The sequence below is a fragment of the Drosophila nasuta genome, chromosome 3 (assembly GCF_023558535.2).
Source record: "Drosophila nasuta strain 15112-1781.00 chromosome 3, ASM2355853v1, whole genome shotgun sequence".
Classification (NCBI taxonomy): Eukaryota; Metazoa; Arthropoda; class Insecta; order Diptera; family Drosophilidae; genus Drosophila; species Drosophila nasuta.
Window position 1 is genome coordinate 51,087,055 of NC_083457.1, and position 21,322 is coordinate 51,108,376.

At 36.9% G+C, this 21,322-nt stretch overlaps 1 protein-coding gene and 1 long non-coding RNA gene across 3 annotated transcripts; one reads left to right on the plus strand and one right to left on the minus strand.

Moving 5' to 3' along the window:
• The first annotated feature begins 652 nt into the window (after nucleotides 1-652).
• On the plus strand, nucleotides 653-3,014 carry LOC132790392 (uncharacterized). Its single transcript, XR_009632794.1, has 3 exons — nucleotides 653-873; nucleotides 2,541-2,618; nucleotides 2,687-3,014. It is a non-coding gene; the product is annotated as an uncharacterized LOC132790392 (long non-coding RNA).
• A 247-nt stretch (nucleotides 3,015-3,261) lies between these two features.
• On the minus strand, nucleotides 3,262-8,226 carry LOC132790390 (tyrosine 3-monooxygenase). 2 transcript variants are annotated; one of them, XM_060798890.1, is made up of 7 exons: nucleotides 7,729-8,226; nucleotides 6,672-6,783; nucleotides 6,478-6,539; nucleotide 6,167; nucleotides 5,008-5,827; nucleotides 4,595-4,721; nucleotides 3,262-4,469 (listed from the first exon to the last, which is right to left on the minus strand). In XM_060798890.1, exons 1-7 carry the CDS (start codon nucleotides 7,795-7,797, stop codon nucleotides 4,071-4,073), a joined length of 1,590 nt encoding a protein of 529 aa, XP_060654873.1. In that variant the 5' UTR covers nucleotides 7,798-8,226; the 3' UTR covers nucleotides 3,262-4,070. The 2 variants fall into 2 exon arrangements, with proteins under 2 accessions (XP_060654873.1, XP_060654872.1); XM_060798889.1 differs by lacking the exon at nucleotide 6,167 and adding an exon at nucleotides 6,231-6,308 and having other exon boundaries at nucleotides 6,407-6,539; nucleotides 7,729-8,225.
• Nucleotides 8,227-21,322: the final 13,096 nt, after the last annotated feature.

A 21,322-nucleotide genomic window follows, 5' to 3' on the forward strand; every position in this document is an offset into this window, starting at 1 on the left:
AGCAATAGCAATAGCAATAGCAATAGCAATAGCAATAGCAATAGCAATAGCAATAGGAATAGCAATAGGAATAGCAATAGGAATTAGGAATAGGAATAGAAATAGAAATAGAAATAGAAATAGGTATAGGAATAGGAGTAAGCTATAAATAAATACGTGAACTCCCTCTCAAAATGTAAACCTTAGACGCTTTATCAACTGCTCTGACATCACACGTCTAGAGTAGTTAGAAAGTTGCGTAGACAGCGGGATAAACCGATCAGATATGCAGCCCATTAGAGTGTGTTTTTCTTGGTCTCTGGGTTCTATTGATTCTTCCCCAAATGACAGCAAGACAGTGAGTTATCCACTATGTAAATTGATTTAGTTTTTTTTTTAGAGGCTTCCCCTCGGCAGCTCTGAACTTAGAACTCCGCCGTTTTGTTTAGCTAACCAGTTTGCGCTCTAATTAATCTTAGTGGTATGCCAATTATATTTGCTGATCATTTAAATTAGAATTTGCAACAGGTGTGCCACCCAGGCGACGTCGACGTGCACAGTATTCAAAGAGTTGTCCAACGGTTTGGCAGCAAACAGAAAAAAACGGCCAAAGCAACGCCCAGAACAACACAATATGGAATAAATACAATAACTCTAGATATATATAGCTACTGATATCTCACACCTGCCAGCATTTGTTTGAAAAGTTCAAAACCCAAGATTAAATTGAAAGAGAGCAAAAAAATCCAACTACCAACTACTTCAACTAAACTAAAGAAGAAGCAGAAGCAGAGAGCAAAAACAAAACCAAAAACAAAAAAAACAAAAAAACACTAGCGAATAATTGGCCCGAAATGGCGGCCACAATGCCAAGCAAATTGGCTGAGGCAAGGTGTAAGTCATTGACTTTGATATTCAATTAGCTAAATACCAAATGCTATGTTCTAGTTAGTTCTACTATTGGCTACTGTCAAAGCCGGGCCGGGCCGAGCTTGATTTTAACCTTGGCTTTTTATGCGCCTTTAATTAGCCAAAATTGAAATTTGAAAATTGTAATTGTATTTCGTATCTTGTATCTTGTTTCTTGTATCTTGTGTAGTTTGTTGCTTGCATGTTATATATCTGTATTTTGGGCAGCCTTTTGCACTTGTCTTTGTAAATGAAACGTGTTTAACAAGCTCTCAGCGTTTACAGCTGTGTCTTTACTATAAAACTTTAAGTTTAACTTTATAAGTTTAACATAAACAATTAATGAAAAGTTTGTTGTATGTTCTTTCGCTCGCAGTTGTAGTCTTTTGTTATTGTTCAAATTTAATTGCAAAGTGCATTCGGCTTCCGGCAATTACAATAGACGGTTCAACAACAACTTGTCCGCCCCGAGCTTCAGCGCGTCCCAGAGCGTTTCCTGCAACCCTAACCCAAATAATCATTGACTTTGACAATCGACTCGACCAACTAATTCTAATTCTTGACCAACCTGTTCGACGGCACGTAGTCCATTTGCTTAAGATTAGTGTTAATATTAACACTGCACTTTACGCATTAAGTACGCTCATTAAATAGCACAATGAAATAGTTTTGACCCAAATCATTCAAACAAAACCGATTGAAAACCCCATTAGCGTAACCCGTATTCGTACCTAGCCCCAACATTGTCCATTTCTCAAGCGAATAACCCCGTAATTAAGGTCTGTCAGCCTTAGAGCCCAATTAATATTAATCTAAACACCGTCGACAATTCTAAATAATTTTAAATATTTATCAAAATGTCATTTGAATCTTTTTTTTGTCACTATAATTGGAAGCTGCTAACAACAAAAAACAAACTTCATAATTGCCATAAGAAAAGATTTATTTATACACATTTACTATTGTTAGTCCAGAAGTTAGGGTATAACGGGTATGCACGAGGTTGGTAAGCAAATCAAATTTCATTGAAAAGAGTTAAATACAAACATCAACAAATAGTAAATGGAACTTCATTCACTTTAAATAATATGCAAATTTAAATTTATTGTAATTTTCTAGGATATCTTTTAGTTCATACTTCCTCTCGAATGCAGTTTTATTTATTATTATAAGTAATTCAAAGTTGGAAGTTATTAAGAATTACCCGGACCCGGCTTGCACTTGTATTTGTATATCTGATCGCCCACATCTGATCAAATACTTCTGTTTGCTGCTGCCTGCCAGCAATTAGCACATTCGATTTCTATTCTCACAGTCAATTATCATAAAGCTTGTGCTTATTGTAATTGCCATGTGATAAATCTATTGAGGTGTGTGAGTGTGTTTTCCATGTATTACATATGCTGAGGTAGGTCATGAATACTCGTACAATCAGCTGTGGCACTCAATAAAACAATAAAAACGCCTATAAAAATATAAAAATAATTTTAAATTAATATCGAACGATGATTTCTAAATTGAACTTTATTTATTTGACCTGATTTTCAACAAAAGCGCTGACTGATTTATGAGCTGTAACTAATCATTTTCAAGTATATTTAGAACAAAAAATACCAACTTTAATATTAAATACCATTTGTTTTGTTTTGCAGCCAAGTAAACTTTATTGAAGCTTAAAGATGTAAATATTATTTCGCGTACATTGAGTGTATATTATTGTTAAATACATGGTATATAATTTAGTATATTTTTAACACCTTTTTATTAGAGTATATTATTAATAATGTTTAATTTGCAGCCTGCTCTATAAGCATGGGGACCAACCGCTGCCGTTAAAATTGTTTCCTCTGTAATACGATAAGCTGATTAATATGTAAAATTGTTCTAAGTATGTTAACATTTGTTAATTTTCCAACAGCAATAAAATTGTAGTATTGAAATATTCGTATTTGTTGTAATATAACAATATTTATAGTATTTATATAATTTATATTTGTATCGAATATTTATTCCGTTCACTCTATAATCATCAAAAGGTATATAGTTAAAAGATGTCAACTACTAAACAGTTAAAGTATATAGTTAGTGTAAAAGTTGGTAAAGGGTATCTACTAGTCAGTATATTTTGATTAATAATTTAAGTTAAATTCCGAGTCTCATTGCAAATGTTTGTTCCCTAATCCAAGGTCAATCAATCTCTTTTATTCCTTGTTCCCTAATGTGTCAATTTATGAACAATAATAATAATAATAATACTTATTATCATCTCACAAAATGTTCCTTAAACAGAATCAGACTTCAGAGGTTTTCAAATCAAAATAGTTGAAAGTGAAAAGTTGAAAATTCGAAATAAAAATGAAAAAGCATCGAAAGTTATTTTTCAATTGTATTTTAAACTTTATTAATACACAAAACTTAAGTAAAAAATAATAATAAACTCTACATACCTACAATACAATACATAATAGTCATAAAAATAATAATAATAGATAATAATAATAGTACACAATTGTAATATTGTCGTTTCCAGTTATTGTACAATGTAAGCAAAAATCTTGTTCAATTGTTGTTTGTTGTTTGCAAAAAATACACTTTCTATAAGGATAAGTGTAAGATATTGTAAATAGATATAGTTATATATAGGGCCAACTGTTCAGTTACCGATTGAATACTTTTATCGCGTTCACTTCTATGTATTTTATGTAATTATTAATTATTAAACAAAAATAATACAAAAACAAATTCGTGGCTGAGTATACAGCGGTTGCTTGTGTGTGTGTGTTTGTGTGTGGATGAGTGTATGATGAACCTTGAGGTCCTTTTTTTAACTTTGATTGCTTTGTTTTTTTCACATCACTTAAAAGTCTAAAGATTTTTTGGTCCAATAATATTTAGTTGGGAATAATAAATATGCAATGCACAAAAGTGAATTATATGTGAGGGGGAGGAAAGAGACGAAAACTGAACAAAAATTAATGTGTGAATAATACAGAAAAGTGGTGGGGGGGAATAAAAATTAAATAAACAAAAAAGTGGCGGTGCTTTCAATACGATATTTTGTGTGAGTGTGTGTGGGGTATGTCAATTTAAAATTAATTTGTATAAAATGAGACCGTTGCACCTGTGTATGAGAACGATGTTTTTTTTTTGTAGGGGGAAATGTTCACGCTTTTAAGCTGTTTTTAGAATGGACGCCGCAGCTTCTGGATAGCATTGGTGAGATGCAGAATTTCAGTGTTCATCTGATGGACGAGTGTCTCCAGTTTGTCAACCGAATCCAAGATCTCGACGCGCTCGGTGTGTGGATTGAAGCGCACCTCGAAGGGACGCGACATGGTGCTGACCCAGCGACGGAACTTATCCTTGGCATCCTCGAAACTCTCGGCCACATAGTAGATGGGCTGATATTCCTGATCCTGATACGGCTGCACAGCAGTGGCAGCGGGCTCAAAGGCGCGATGCTCGCACTTGTCGCTGATGGCGTGCAACAGCTCGCCGTAGGCGCTCAACAAACCAGCACCGTAGGCCTTGACCTGACCGTGTTCCTTGCAGAGACCGAACTCAACAGTGAACCAGTAGACCTAAACAAATGCAAAAGATAAACAAAAACAACGTGAAACACCTGCTACGCTACGCTTCAAAAGTGTCAACTCATTAAGTGGCGAGTTGCAAAAATGAGAACTGCAATAAAATTAAGAGTGCTTACCGTGGAGAGCTTCTCGATTTCTTCATCGGAGGCGCCCAGCGAGGCCAGACCAATCTCCTGTGAGAACTGGGCGAAGCTGGGATCGGCCAGCAGCGGCATGTGACCCAAGAGCTCGTGGATGGTATCGCTGTAAGAGTTAAAGCAAAGAGGGAAGGGAAAATCGTGTTAGCATAAAACAATTAGGCATGAAAATAATGATGGCGATGGCGATGGCGTTGGCAGCAAAGTGCCTGGCACATTGTTAAACCAATTTGCCACACAATAAAAGTTGCCAACAAGAGAGAAAGAGAGAAGAGGAAGTGGAGGAGGAAGAGGAAACAGAAGCGGAAGCTTCTGTGCGCCACAGCAAAAGGCAGTCAAATGCAATTACGAAAAAGCTTTTGATGTTTTTTTGTTTGAGAGGGGATACTTACGGCTCGGGTGTGTGGTATGGTGAGTTGACGTGACGCACATACTGTGTGCTCTGGAAAATGCGGAAAGCCAGCGAGGCGAGGAAATCGCGAGCGGTCAACAGACCAGCAGCTGGGCGAAGCGAGAAGCCAGTGTTCTTGCGCAAGAAGTCGGACATTTCCTGGAGCTGGGGCAGACGATGATCGACAAAGATCTGTTCATCCTGGAGCTTCTGGAAGGCGGCACGATATTCGGCGCAAGCATGCTTGGGGGCCAAATCCTGAACGGTGCGGAAGACCGAACGCCAGGTCTTGACCTCCACATCGGTGTAGTTGATGTGTGGAATTGGATCTCCGTACTTGAAAGCGAAAGCAATCTCGGCAATCTCCTTGCGACGCTGACGGTAAACCTTGTCGGCGAATCCGGGATGGTTCATGTCCAAATCGGGTTCGTACTTGGTCATCAGATGGTTGCAGTTATCCAGCTCAGAGGCATGCTTGGGGAACCATGGAGCCTTCACGCTGATGTTGTTCTCGGCCAGCAGATTCATGCTGCTGAAGGAGCCCGATTGGCGCAGCGAGCGAATCAGTTGCAACAGATTGCCACGGGTCATGTCGAGCTTGATGAGCACATCGTGATCGACGCCTTCGATGCGCGATTGACGCGACTCCACATGCTGCACGGTGCCGTGGAACGTCTCGATGGCCTTGAGGATGCGGCCCAGCGATGAGATGCCCTCCTTGAGGCGCACAACCAAAGCGGCGCTCTGGATGGCAGCCTCAGCCTCGGGGGACTCGGAGGCGGCGTTGGCCAAGACAATCTCGTCCTCGGTGAGGCCATAATCTGCAATTGGAAGGAAGGTGGGAGAATGGCAATCAGCATCATCATCCAATCATCCTTGCAAGCGGCTTTAGGGTCACGTAAACGATAAGTGAGCTACGTGTGGCAGTTGCCTCCCCTCCCTCTGTGGGAGGAGTTGCCATGCAACCGCTGACTTAAGTCGAGCGTAAAAAATGGAAAAGGGAAATGCGACATTCGACTGCGACTGTGTGTATGTGTGGGTGTAGCCTTTTAGGCGCACACACACAGAGAGAATCAGGCAGGCAGCAACAATCGGAGTACGCATAAAGCGCTGAGTGCTGGCACTTTATCATATTAAGCACTTAAGTTCATGTCAGACACCCTCTTCCTATGAGTGAGTGTGTATGTGTGCCCTGTTTGTATGTGTATATGTGTGTGTACTTACCGTTCTTGGGCTTTTCATCATCATCGGCTGGCTGCTCAGCGCTGTTTTCAATTGCTGCTTCAGTTTCAATATTTTCGACTATTAAATGAAAATAATAAAAATAATACCCAAAATTATAAGTAAAATGAAATCGAAAAAGGAATCGCAAATAATAAAATATGAATGTGAATAAGCACCTGAAACATATTCATCCTCAACGGCCAGCTCCCAAGTTGTCCAAGTTGGGCTGCTCGTCCTGCAGCTCGACATTTTGCTCGGCGGGCACATGCTCGCCCTTCGCCTGCTGAATGCACTCCTCCAGCGAGGCATCTTTAAACACAAAATTAACAAAAGAAAAACGAACTTAAAAAAACCAACTCAAAAACTAAGAAAAGCAAAAGAATAACTACTGAAACTGTTGGCAGCAATTGTAGTTTGATTTGCAAAGACTTTGAGACTTACCATTTGCCTTGTTGCGCGCCTCCTCGAGCACAGTTTGTTTGGTCTGCTTGACCACCAGGCTCTCGAAGCGTGCATCATCGACAAGACTGCGGCGACGGGATGGATAACCATTCTATAAGAGACACAGAAGAATAATGCCAATTAAAGTTGGGCAACTTGATGTGGAGTGACACTTTGAAGAAGCGCAGGATATGCGCCGGAAATTAGATGTTGACTGCATTCGCTTTTAAGAGAACTGTTGCGCAATCTGTTGTGTGAGTGAGCAATGAAAGTGAGAAGAGTGAAAGCCACACTCATAAGCTATGCTATAATAACATGCCTTTATTCAAAGTCTAAACTGTATGTGGCATTGTCAGCTTAGCTGCATTCAATAAACGAGCTATTCTATCTGTTGTTATTGATGTTGTTGCAGTTGCAGTTTTTTGGTTTTGGGAAGTTTTCACAGTTTCACTCTGCTGCTGTTGGCTGATGAAAGAGCTGACGGCCCATTGAATCATCTTTATTGATTTCATATTTTGTTTCACACAACAACAGAAACAACAATAACAATAACAACAACGGCAGCAACATAAACATCAACATAAACAGCGGCAGATCAACAATGAGACGCGTCTGTGTGTAAGTGCAGGGCAAATGAGGTGTTGTCGGCCACTTTCACTCTCCCTCCCATATATGTATATATGAGCATCTTTCTCAAGTCACACAGTGATTTATTTGTTAAATAATAACTTGTCACTCGGCAGCGTATTTACAACGGGTTGTTGTTGTTGTTATCGTTGTTGTTGAACTTAAAGTTGTCTTATGTTGTTCTTGGATGACAGACAGATTGTCAGATAGACGGACAGACAGACAGACGGACAGACAGATTACTGATAGTTATCATGTCATTTCAACAGATTGCAAAAAGCATTAGGAAAGCATTTGAAAACATTTTTCAACGTTGGACTTTGAAAACCTTTCCACAGTCACGTAGTCCAAAGACATTTGTAACTTTTTTTGAAATGCAATACGATATTGATCGTTATAGTTTTTAGTATAAACTTTTTTTGAAACTCACCTCAATACTGTAGGACTTCTTAATGGCGAACATTTCGCGGTTCTTTTGGGCAGCTGCTACGGCCATCATTTTGCTTGAGTTTTGTGTTGGTTTTTGTTTTGGTTTACAAAAAAGAATTGATTCTTTCAAAATTTATGCAAAGTTGAAGCACTTTGTATACTTTTGTTATAGATTTTGTTTTGTTTTGTTAAATACTTTGCAAATAAGCACTCGAAATGTATAGCACTTTCACTGCTTAATTGCCTGGCGAAGGAGATTCGTTCCTGAACTGAACTGATTGCGTCTAGAATTTAGCTGAATTGCGAAAAACTCTCACGGCACGTTTTGAATTTTTAATTTTTTTGGTTTTTAATCCTTTAACGCGAAACTGATAAACTCGGGGGTTTTAAGTATCCTTTCAGCTAAAATTTTATTACAACAAATCAGAGCAGCAAACTACTTGACCACAGAAGGCTGGCGCAAGTCTTTAGAGCGAATGTTAGCGAATCAATGCATGCCTCAGGTTCAGCAGCCAGCACTTAAATACCCCACGAACGACGAACGAAATCAACGACAACAACGACGACGACGACGACGTCGACGGCAGCGACGTTGGCAGCGACGACCGAGACCGAGACCGATGACAGCGACAGCAGCGACAGGTTTTTGCATGACGCGTCTGTGACGTAGCAACTGCTGTTGTTGCTTTGTTGTTGTTGCTGTAATCTCACAAGCCCAGCTGAAGTTGCTCGGACTACTCTCGTGGGGTTTCCTCTCACCAAAAGCCCACAATAACTGGCAGTGGGTCGACAGCGGGCTGCTGCTGACTCGACCAAGTTCAAGTGCGGCAGCTAGAACGACGCGCTTGGCATTGCTATGCTTGTTGTTGTTGCTGTTTTTGTTGCTAGTGCTTGGGGTTAGCCACAGCGCGCGTGCGCGTCAGCTACATAATAAACGACGGGGCAAAATACAACAACAGCAACAACAATAACGCAGGTTTACAACAAATATTTGGAATTGTCGCGGTCGGTTTCAGCGCGTCATTAAAAAAGCCTAAACAAGTCATAAAAACAGCAACATTGCGCATACGCCGCGTGTGGCAGGGCATAGACTAATATGTATGTGTACAAATGCAAATTGCACTAGCAAGAAAAGGGAAGTTCAATTTAGAACTAAATACACATTACGCATACGCAGGGGATTACCTAATCTAGTTGATGAATAATATTATTCTCTCGAAAGTAGAAAGTCAAATAACAAGGAACTGCATGCTGTTGCACCTGTTGTTTTTCTTTGGCTCTGTTGAAGGTGTCAGCCTACAGCAATTAATTGAACAATTATGAAAAATAAGTAAACGCATTAAACTGATTTGCATGCGTTAATGTAACACATTAGCGATTCGAATGGATTTGATAGTAATTTAAGATCGAGTGAATTGCCGGCTCTATGGGCTTAATTAAATGCCGTCAAAACATCTGGCAAATTGGTTGGACATTTGCATACGAATATCGAGTATCGAGTATCGAAGTATTCGAACTGCGGCAGCTGACAAACATACTAGTTAGTTAGTTAGTCGAACTATCTAACTAATTCCTGTAAGCGAGCATTATTGTGGATAGTGTAATGTGTGGCGTCTATATAGTTTTCAGCCTGTTTCGTGGCTGACGAGGCTGACGCCTAATTGGTAGCTGGTCTTAGATCATTTGAATGACATTTAGCTTTAGTTGTAGACTTAGTTTTTGAGTTTTTTTCGCTTAGCACATTTAACCAAATTCAGAGTTATTCGCTCGCCACTTTTGCCATTGATCTACATTCGATGAAGCAGAGCAGAGCAGAGACGTGCACTTGTTATGTTATTATTGTTATTGTCGTCGTCGTTGTTGTTGTTGCAATTGCAAATGTGGTCATCCTTGCATTAGGCCAAAGCCAAACAAACAGCAGCCTTAGCAGCAGCTAGGCGTGTCGATCGAATCTGTAGTTTAATTGAAAGACAGCGATTAAATGCCGCCACTAACGAGCCATGCACTAATGAGCTGCCATCTAGTCACATTAAACCGTATCGCATATTAAGTTATTAAATTCAATTGATGACACACACAATACAACTCTCATGCTGTGATTAACAATACTCAAGAATTTTTTTTAGTGCTTGTATGTGCTGCGTTAATAACAGTTTCACATTCGATAGGGAATCGCAGGTACTTTACATATCAGATTTTTCGTTGTTAAATGCTTAGCTGCTTCCTTTCATTCATTCACGCTTACATAAGCTAATTGCTAAACATTTAAACTATCTAGTACTAACTGCATGAATAAATACGTTGTGCAATTTAGCAGTAAATTGAAAATTAGCAAGACCAATATGTTATTAACAAAAGCAAAATCAGAAAAGAGTCATCAAAGAGTTGAATTCTTAGTAAGCATTAGAAGTGGGTAAAATAGATTATTTGAGGATTACAAAGAAAAAAAAGAAAATGTATTAAAGTCATCGCAGAGTTTAATTCTTAGTAAATGCTTATTGCGAAAACTAAGATCTTTGAGAATTAAATATAAAATGCATAAACTATTTTTCAGCGAAGTGTTATACACATCTCAGAAATGCACAAAAGAGTCATTCAAGGGATTCTTAGTAATAATCTCAAGTGGGTAAAATGGTTTACTTGAAGATTACAAATAAAGAAGAGAAAATGCACACTCAACATCTCAGCAATGCAGAAAAGTGTCATAAAAGAAATAAACTTTCAGTAATAATTTCAACTTGGTAAAAAAAAGGTTCTTAGAGGATTCAATATTTTGAATCTCTTTTATTAAAGAGTCTAATATACGTACAATTAACAAGTGAAATAAAGAAAGGAGTCTTCAAACCGTTTATTTCTAAGTAAGCATTTAAAGCGAGTAAAATACATTCTTTGGGGATTAAATATAAAATGGACAAAAGGTATTAGATATAGAGTTTTCTTCAACCAAGTGCTCGCCACTTCTCAGAAAATTGTCACAAAAGAAATTAACCCTCATTGCGAATTTAATAAAAGAGCCCCATATAAAAACAACATGCAGAAATTAGGAAAAAAATCGTAGAAATTTTCCTTACTTAACATTTAAAGTGGGTAAAGTAAGGATTATATTCTATAAGGATTAAAGAACAAAGGAATACTCGTATTATCTTTAATGTATTTTTCAGTCAAATACTCTTCTCAGAAATGCAGAACAAAGAGTAGCTTTTAGTAACAATTTAACTTAAAAATAAAAGAGTCAGGTTTATTCTTATTAGGCATTTAAAAATGGCAAAATTCCTTGAGGATTCTATATTAAATTTAATAAGTAAAATAAAAAGGTATCTTTATGCCCAGTATTCTTCACATCTCAACCCCCTGCTATGCACTTCTTGTCCACTTAAATTGATTTGCAGTTTTAGTCAGCTTATTTTGCTGCTCATATCTCTTTAGGCCAAGTGCCAACTAACTACAGTACTTAAGACAAGTGACTACGTGTTAGTAGACCATGTGCCCTCACGGCTTTTTTAGTATGCCAACTTTTCTTCCGACATTTTTCTACAATTGTTGTTATTGCGGTCGCATAATTAACGCATTTAGCTTTTAAAAAAAATACAGACAAAAAAATACAACTGCTGTTTGGCTTTTATTTAATTTTTATTTAATATTCAAATTTAATTGTGCACGGCGTTTTGTTTGCTCATTCTAAAGTTATTAAATGGAAGACAACAACAACAACAAACAGCTACAACAATGCAAGAGCATAACTATTCTCAAGGTTTTAAAAGTAACAAAATTGTTGAGCACAGATACAAAGTTAGAGACGGATATAGAGCCGGAGACGCAGACGCAGACGTAGATGGAAACGGAGACGGAGTCGTAGTCAGTCGGTAGCAACGTGGACTTGAATGAAGGCGGAGATAGAAACGGAGTAGATAGAAGTTGAGTGTCGATCGTGATTCATTTAACGTAGGCAGAGAACCATTCACTGGGATTTCCTTGTCCTTGGCCATGACCCTTTAACGGCTGACTGGTCGCAGCTTCTAGCCTAGCGCTCCACGCCGAACGCCGCACGCCACACGCCCCGCCTCGTTCCGCCCCTCTCACTTGGCCCGGCCCTGGCTATTTGCCATAACCAGGGCTTGCATGCAACCTGATCGACCAGTTTGTTTGTTTTTTGTTATTGTTTTATTGAAGTTTCATGATCAAATCCAAACAAGTGAAGTTAACTTTATGTACGCACACACAAACAAACACACACACACACAATTGCCGCCTCCCCTCTCTTTTTTTTCTAGCTCTCTATCCATCTCTCGGATTCGTCAATCTCTCACAATTTCAATCCGCAATATCTTTCCATAATCATACAATTTTTAATTGTTTGCCACAAAACATTTTCGAATTGCTCCTTTGAGAATTGAAGGTTGGCTTCAACAATTTTTTTTTTTTTTTTTTTTGGCTTTTTTTAATTTAGCTCCGCTTTTGCAATTTTGAACATTTGTTACATAAGACAAAAATTTACTATGTGTTTTGTTGCCTCTTTTTTTCTGGGTTTTTTCTTGGTTGTAGTATCTAATGATCAATCATTAACATAAAAAAGTGTTCAGGCAAATTAGGTTCTATAATTAAGTATTTCGGACAGGCGGCAAAAGCTGAAAACTACCTTTAAACCATTGTTCTAATAAAAGGTACAATAAAATATATAAACATACATACGTGTATGTATAAGTATGTGTGTGTGAATTTGCCTTAGTCACGTAGTCCACATTTTTGATTTGGCAATGTTAAGAAATAGGTACAGTTTTTTCAATCAATCATAATTGGCAGGTCTTACAATGAAAGCAGTTCCGTTTCGTTGAGCATTGACATTGAGAAAGTATTCGGCTCATAGAAAGCTACAGTTAATTAACTGAACTACTTTTTCAAGAATATTATGATATAATGTGATCAGTGATAAGATTGTTTGTTATCTTCGATCTTTAATAGTCGCGGAAGAACTCTTTTAAATATGATCCGATTCGAATGAAATTTTCAGGATATGTTGTTTAGCATGAAATCAAAATGGGAATTCAAAAATATCTATTATTTTCTAAGTTTCGACTCTGTCAATGGAAATATAAAGCTATCAAGATTTCTGTTTATTAGATTCAAATATAATGAAAAGCTTAGAAATTGAGTCAGATAATATCCCATTCTTATGAAATTTTCAGGATATGTTGCTCGAAATAAAATAAGAACAATAAGAATGTGTGTTTTTTTAAAAAGCCTTGCATAGTTTATAGAAAATTACAATTATCAAAATTAACTGCTAAATAATTTCAAATAAGAGAAAAACTTTTTTAACTGGGCCATATATTGTCAGATTCTTATGAAATTTTCAGGATATGCTCCTTGATAATAAATCAAAATAAAAATTCAAGATTATCTATTAATTTGTCGTTCTTCACCATAATTTATGGAAATATTATCAAGTTTATATTTCAGATTTTTATAGGAACCCGTAGACAAAAATACAGTTGTTTGATAATTTAGGGTTATCTTTAAGTTTACGGCTCTTCATATATGTATACATTTTTTTCGAGATATAGAGCTTATACATAGTTTCATAGATTCTTTTTAAGAAGCAGTAGAACGGAGTCAAATATGGTTAGATTCCTATGAAATTTTGAAGACATACTGTTTAAAATGATATTTCTTATTTTATAGTTTATAGAAATATAGATTAGATCTTTATAAAGAGCAGAATAGCTTAGTTATTAATTGTCTGATTCTTATCAAATTTTCAGAATAAGCTGTTAAAATACTAAAGTCAAAATGCTAATTAAAGAATATCTATGATTTTGCAGCTCTTCATCAAACTTTACGGAAATATCAAACTATGAAGCTTTATTGCGGCATCCTTAATAGATGCAACAAATCGAGCAGCCTTGTCAAGTTCCCACTTTGTTGCCCTTGTTTTGACAACTTCCTAGAATAATCTTAAGTGAAGTTTTCATTTAAGTCAGTTTGATAGTGGAGGGCTGGCTGGCTTAAACGTTTGCTATTTTTTTTTTCGATTACTATGAATCAAATATTATTCATAATTTAATAAGCTGCAATTAATAATACAATTAAAAATCCATTTTAAAACATTTTTATAATTTTTTTCCCATTCGACTTTATTTCTAATCGATCTGAATCACAATTATGTGCATTAATTACAAACGGCAATCATTTTTGTTGCTAATTATTGTATAATATCGATGTTTTGCTTTCCCAAATAGCCACTTGTTGAGTTCTCTGACTGTCCGCCCAACCGTCCGACCGAACTACCGATCGACGGGGAATTGTTTCGACTGCCCTGACAAATCAATTCCATGCCCCAGTGCGGTCTTCCCCGGCTCTGAGCGACTCCGCCCCTCTCTGAGCCGCACAGCTTTCTAAGCCGCTCGCTTATCGCAAACGGTTTGGGGCTGAATCACTGACAAAGATGACGCCGTTTAACTTGATTTTGTTTCGCATTTAGCCGTTAATTTATTATTCGAATATGCAAAATAGTCGCGCGCTCGCCGCACATTTTATTTGTTGTTTTCGGACTTCAAGCGTTTTTTTTTTGTGCTTTTTCATTTATCATTTATTTTGTATTTTTTGTCGAATTTGTTTTCTTTCGTGTTTTGATTTTGATTTCTATTCGGACTTTGCGTCACGTGCGCCAATCACGAGAGCAACAAAAAAAATCCAACGTCATCACAGCAGCAACAACAAACATTATCAAAATATTTGGACACAACTGCAGGGGATTTACTTACCTCCATGTTACCTCCATGATTCAGGTACAAAGACCCAGTTATTTGTCATTTAATTAATTTATCGAAGACTGAAGATTGCTTCAAACACACATTTCGTGTGTATTTGTTGGTTGTTAATTGAAAGGGGGGTCTCCAAATAAAACCAAGTTTCATAAGCAAAAAAAAAAAAAAATCTAGAAAGGTGGAGTGGCATTAAAATAAATCAGATATGCTAACTTATTATTTAGTTATTCCGCTCACATGCCCAATAATGAATTCGAATATTTATTGCACTCTACAAATAAAATTGCAAATTACATGCATTACCAAGAATCGTTGGCTATTTTATTAAGATGAGCTCACCATTGGGCATGTTTATTATCGACATTAATTGTCTGATAAGTGGACAGCTATGAAATGCAATTACAAATTAAATATACTCCATTGCAAACATTTTTCCCAGTGATTGCAAACTTTTTCCCTTTGGGGAGCTGCACAAGACTTGTTTGTGGCTCCTTCATGATGATGAAGATGCTGATAAGAGTGCATTGCTATTTTTGGACTGGGATTTTTATGGCTTTGCCTTACTTAAACGCAGAGCAAGCAAACATTTTCGAGGCGTGTCGCAGATATTCGAGTATGTGTATTAAAAGCTTCTTAATCACCTCGACAGTGCTTCGAAGGAACGAGCCCCCCAAAAATATTTACCCGAATAATTTCGTTAATATTATTTTATTGTTACATTTTTTTCGACTGCAACGGTAATTTGCTGACAAAGCGAACAAGACGCCAACTAAACCAGTTTAAAACAATTCCGCAGCAACTACAAAGAAAGTTAAAATTAAAGTCGATAAATATTTGGTATTTTGAAATAAACAATTTTATGAATATTGCAGCAGCAGCATGAAGAAGCAAAATTTTGGTTAAGCATTCATAAGCCTATTAAACGCAACCAGAGCAACACAACATTCAGACCAAGTTCATGCGACGTGTTTTTGACGTGCCCTTCTCGGCCTTTTTGGCCACTCGAAATGCTTTTTCCACACACACACACACACACACATATGACCCGATTAGCTTAGTCCCCCCGGACAAAGGATAGCTTCAGGTTTGTCCTTGTGATAAGCAAAAAATCAATAGCAACTGCAATTGACAGTCAGACAGTTGACCACTCCGAACAATAACAACAACAACACCGACAACCGCCTTTAACCCACTCCAACAACCATCAGCATTTACATTTTTCGAGTGTTTTCACCTGCACGTGACAGATTGAGTCAGATGCGTGTTTTATGGCAAATTAATTTCGCAATTTTGTTTAAGATTATTCTTTAAACAGAATACGCAGCAAATTCCCCTGCGTTGTGTTGTTTTCTCGTTTTTTATTTTAGTTCGCAAGAGTCAAGAGAGATAATTTAATTGATGCCGTTTCATCGCACACACACTATCCACAAATCTTGGCGTGGTCTTCCCCAATTTGCATACGTCAGAGTTGGCAAAGCTGGCAAAACTGGCAATGCTGGCAACTGGCAAAGCTGGCTAATTGGACAGCAGGCGCAGGCTGCAACTAACACAACTGAGTCATGGCCGAGTCAAGCGAGATACTTTCAAAAAATAAACAACAAAAACACAACAAAATTTTCCCACTTACATGGGGATTTTTGTGCGTTGCGCGTTGAGCGTTGAACGTTCTAAATGATGGTATCGGGATGATCATCGGAGTGCTAATTTGCTGACAAAACTGAATCGGAAATGCTGCGGTTGAATGAGCTTCTACAATGATACAGCACAAAAGCAAAATAAGCGAAAAATAAAAACTGAATCAAAAACAGAAGCAAAAACAAAGCTAAATGTTTTGGGTTTGGTCTGGGTTTCTTCTTGGGTATTTTCATTATAAGCATGATTTGCATAAGACTGTACCAGACAGTCTTCATTTCCTAGGAAACGTTCTCTATTTTCAACACAATACAATTAAAGTTTTAAGACGAATCTACCCAATTTATATATTTAATACAGTTATGACTATCCATCTATACTTATTTAGTTGCTCGTATATATATCAGATTTTTTTTTTTGGAGCTTGAAGTTTGTTGAAGCGGACAAACAGGTTTCTTCTTATTCTAAATGATTTTTTGCATACTTATAAAGTTATAACGTATTTAGCACACTCCACTTAACGCCCAATGTGTGTGATTTTGTTTGATAAGCCTCTCTGTACATAATATTATGTAAATTGTTCAACTGTCAACTTCTTGTTGTCTTACTTAGCTTAGCTGTTGTCAAGGCGAGCCAATAGCGATTTGCGCATTTGCTTTGAAAACCGAAACCGAAACCGAAAACAGAAGTCCAAGTCGAAAAATATTATTGTATGAGTTTGATTTGTTCTATGAAATGTATTTGCGTGACCAAAAGGCTTTAAATACAACGAAGAGGGGTAAAGAGGGGGCCAAAGCATTGCAACTCCACCTCCTCCTCCTCCTCGTCGTCGTCGTCGTGTTTGAACACCCACCAAATGGCTTTGTGAATGCGCGGAATGAAGGTCAAGCAAGTTTGCACTTTCTAAGACCAAAGCGCAAACCGCTAAACAGACAGTTAAACTAACTAAGTATATACTAAGTATAAACAATATACTTATAAGTTATAAACATTTTTATTATGGGCCGCGGCAGCAGCAAGTAGCTATACTAATACTATGACTTCTACTAGCTACTGCTACCGCTGTGCAAATTAAAATAAATTACAATTTTATGGCACAGCTGCTCATAAAATTAACTAACAGTTTCATTAGATACGATATAGTCATACAGGCCAGGTGCCAGGCCAGACAACCACGTACTACTAACTAGGCTGAATTGGAGCTCTTATCGCTGCCAAATGAAAGACATTCGCATACTTCATGCTAAAAATAAATACAACACTGAATACTATATATATAAAAAATAAAATACAAATTACGGAGAATATTAAATGTTTACAGCTGATACGTAAATTCCATTGAACTTGAGTTGAGATGTTTAAATTGTGTATTTCGTTTTTCGGGTATGTGCAGGAAATACAAGTTTGTCGCTTAAGTCTTTCGTTTCGTTATTTGGTTTCTGATGCTTTGCTGTCGGAAACGCTGGCAATAAATATTATTAAATAATTTATTGTAATACCCATGTAAATTAAGTAACTGGTCTACGTGACCAACTCTCTCAACTCTAATGATACAATCGAGCGACCCCAAACGGAACTCCATTAATCAAATGCGAAAGATGTTGTTGGTGGCGCATGTTATAAATTAATGCATACTATGTATTTGTTAGTTATAGTTCGTGTACTCATACTAACTATTCTATAATAGTGTATAGTGTATTGTATATTGTGTTTCATGTAGCAGATGACTGAGCAAAGTAGCGAAGCAAGCATTAATGTTTCTTTGCGCATTAACAAATCGAATCGAATCGACATCTACTACTCAATCACTCAATCAAGCTGGACCCTGGCCAAGTTCAAACCACACCCGCTACACAGTCGCAGACACACACACCGTTTGCAAATCAACCACTAAGGTCGCCGCAAACACATAAATTTCAAATTTCAATCAGAGTTCAAAGCCCTGAGCCGGTCTAAGGGCGACGCAGCAGCTGCTGCTGTGGCAAAAGAGAAGGAGTGCTATTTTTAAGCATGTTTAATTTAATTTATTTGCATTAATTGGTTACCATACACATGGTCTGTATCTCCGTATCTGAATCACAAACGGAAGTCTACATACAACACACAGAGACAGAGATGTGACTAAATAAATTCTTGTAAATAAATAAAGCGAACGCACTCACTACTCTCGCATGTAATACCGGTAATTTAAATTTAGAAAGTAAAAGCATGTGCCTGGCGAGCGTTCGTTCTGATTAAATGACTCCAAAACAAAAGCAAAAACAATAACAATAACAAATACAATCACCATATAACGTTCAATCAAAACGAGCAACATCAAAGCCACCCAGGCAAACTTATAAGCTGAACTCACTGTCAACTCGTATCTTGATTTATGCCGTAACGATCTACACAAACTTACACATAAAAGTCAAAGCAAACCTAAACGTGCCTATTACAAATGTAATACAATAATTAAGCAATCGTTAAATCACAATTGCAACTGAAAGATGCTCTATAAAAACTAGAATCTCAAGTGGAAATCGGCTCTCAATTTTTCAATGATTATTATGCACAATCTGTAATATGTAATCGAGTTTGCATAAATAAAGAATAGAATTTCAAGGAGCGAGAAAGTATTTTCACTCCCTTCAATCTGTTTTTTATATATTCCCATTGACTAAGTTGCAAGTACTTTGAATTGAACACAATACGATGTTGCATGGCAATTGTTGCAATTGCAACAACTACATAGATCGAATGACCTTTTTGGTCAGCAACGTAACGACGACGCACAATATAATATAACTATACTATACTATACTATAGATTGTAGTTGGTTTTCGATTTCTTGGCTGATTATTATGTATTATTTTGTGCGATTTGTTGAGCTCGTTAATTGTGCAATATTGCAACACATAAATCTAAGCGGAAGGCTATTTTACAATTTTTAGAATGCTCCACGGTTTTCGATCGGCACGTGAAAATTGCTGCGTGACTGTCGTGCGATTCTACCTCCCACCTCCCCTCTGATGTATCATACCATCTGAGAGGAGAGAGAATAAAATACCGCCTAAGTTTTATAATTTTTTGTTAGCAACAATTAGCATTTTTTAAATTCCCATTCAAATCGAATTATTGCTGTGAAGCATTTTCGTTTGCATGTGATGAAAATGTTACGTAATTGCCGGTATTAAAGTTAATCAAAAGTTAATACAAATTGCAATCATATTAATGCACATCACATTCCTATATTTATTGACTGAGTATGAAAAGGTTATTAAGTGAAATTACAAGTCTAGAGGCATTCAAATTGCTTAAAGTGTGAAATTCTGAAAATTTGTGAATAATAAATGCGAGCTTTTCAATTTTGAGTAAAAAAAGGTTTAAAGTTGATAAGAAAATCTACACAAATTTATTGACAAGTATAGAATAGTGATATTAAAATAAAATAATGGATAAAATTCTCGAAATTTGTGAATAATAAACGTGAATTTTCCAATTTCGACTAAAACAAGTTTCAAAGTTGATAAGGAGTTCAACAGAAATTTATGGCCAAGTATAGAATAGTGATATTAACTTTAAATTAGCAAATTATGTTCTGAAATTTTGTGAAATAAAACTGTGAATTTTCCAATTTTAACTAAAACAAGTTTCAAAGTTGATCAAAATTTTACAGATTAGCGACATTAACATGAAATTATTGTATTAAATTCTGAAATTATTAAGTATAAGTTTCCCAACTTAAAGCGAAACAAGTTTCAAAGTGAATGCGAAATTGATTGGCAAAGTAAGGGAAAAATATGAAGTAACATTAAAAGCTGAACACATACAACGACGTTGAAGAATTAAAATCTGAAAATCTCCGAATTATAAATGCATGTTTCCCAATTTCGAGCAAAAAACACAAACAAGTTAAGAAGTGGATGAGAACTTTTTGAGAACGTTGACTGCATATTAAGTTTAAACAAATTGCCGGTGAATAAACTAATAAACGTGCACAATATGTGATAATTTCAATCGCATACCAAACTCGGCAGAAACAATTCAACCGGATGAAGTTCGGGTTACCCAATCGAAGCCAGATCAAAACAAGAATAGAAACAAAACTCTTGACACAACTACAAATGTTTTCTGTTCTGACGACTGACGACTGGCAACTACATACATAGATCATTAATCAATGGTTCCGTTTCTGTAATGGAAGTGATTCATTGGACCACATACAGGTGCTAAAAATAAGCGTAAAATCCGTTAAATGTTTCTACTCCCAAGCATATCAAATATCCAGCTGAGCTAATGATATAAATTGAATATTGTGTGCGATAATTTAGCTGTTGTTGTGAAGGGTTAAAGGTGACGTCTTTGACTCAACTTTTATTAAGTATAGTGTAAACAAATCGGACAAATCACTTCAATTACAACTGCACAGGTATTTTGTAATACATTGTATGCATAACTAAATTGTGATTATGCGATGGGGCAAACAAGTTACATCGCTTTGTTTGTAATCTACAATTAATCTTAGAGCTCTTTGATCTATACTCATCTTGACGAACGAACTGATTTATTTCCGCAAACTTATAAATAAACATTTAAGCCCAAGTATCGGGAATTGTCTTTGAGAAAAACACGCGCCACATCGGGTTAACCCAACCTATTCTTGTTTATTTATTTGTACAAATGTGTGGACGTAATTGTAGCTGTAATTGTTAGCACATACTTTACATTTAATGGGCCTTAACTGTGGTAACCTCTCACTACCCGGTTCAGAAATGTTGAAATACTTTCCACGTTCTACATTTCAAATGCACGACGTTCGTCGCCTAAGTCTTTCGTTTTGCTCGCCGATTAATGATAATTAAAAGTGATCAATTGATTTCAACACTAAAATGCCAGACTCAAAGCGTGAATCGTGTTTTCTTCTAGAAGACCTGCCGACCATATGCTGGCACGAGTTTCAAGTCGTTTCACCTGTAATATCACTGGACCTCCGCCCCCGCGCCCCTCGGGCTATGGCGAAGGGTATGATCAAGGTGGAACTTATACCGCAATCCGCAATAACCGATTGTATGCAAATGAACGCGTGCGCTGAAAATTGCATAATAATTGTGAGATGCTTGCGGGGCAGTCAGTCGGGAGTTGCTTAGTAATAGTCGCGAGTACTCATAGTTAGTAGTAGTCGCAATTAAATTAACGAATTTCTACAATATGCAATAT